This window comes from Eurypyga helias, unplaced genomic scaffold (genome assembly GCF_000690775.1).
Source record: "Eurypyga helias isolate BGI_N326 unplaced genomic scaffold, ASM69077v1 scaffold23227, whole genome shotgun sequence".
In the NCBI taxonomy this organism is placed as follows: Eukaryota; Metazoa; Chordata; class Aves; order Eurypygiformes; family Eurypygidae; genus Eurypyga; species Eurypyga helias.
Window position 1 is genome coordinate 5,359 of NW_010262638.1, and position 224 is coordinate 5,582.

The 224-nt window shown below is 62.5% G+C and overlaps 1 protein-coding gene across 4 annotated transcripts in view; it reads left to right on the plus strand.

Annotated features, from left to right (window-relative positions):
- The window catches only part of CHTOP (chromatin target of PRMT1), a 6,234-nt gene that overhangs the window by 4,519 nt on the left and 1,491 nt on the right, over nt 1–224 (plus strand). For 2 of the 4 annotated variants that reach the window (XM_010155803.1, XM_010155804.1), the window contains exon 4: nt 105–219. In XM_010155803.1, coding sequence (XP_010154105.1) covers nt 105–219 — 115 coding nt within the window. Of the gene's footprint in view, nt 1–101; nt 222–224 lie in introns of all 4 variants that reach the window. The other 2 variants (XM_010155806.1, XM_010155805.1) reach the window with 2 other exon arrangements.

Sequence of the window (224 nt, forward strand, 5' to 3'; positions counted from 1 at the left end):
TGAAGGGGATCTGCCTGTGTCTCGGCAGTGCCGTCTTTCCAACAGCGTGACTCCGATCGCTGCGGCCGGGTGTGAAAAGTCATTCCCTTGACGTGAATTCCCTTTCCCTGTTGAAGGTCAGAGCCTGCTTCGCGGAGGACGGGGTATATCCCCCAGGATGGGCCTGAGGAGAGGCGGCATTCGAGGTCGTGGTGGCCCTGGGAGAGGCGGCCTGGGCAGAGGCG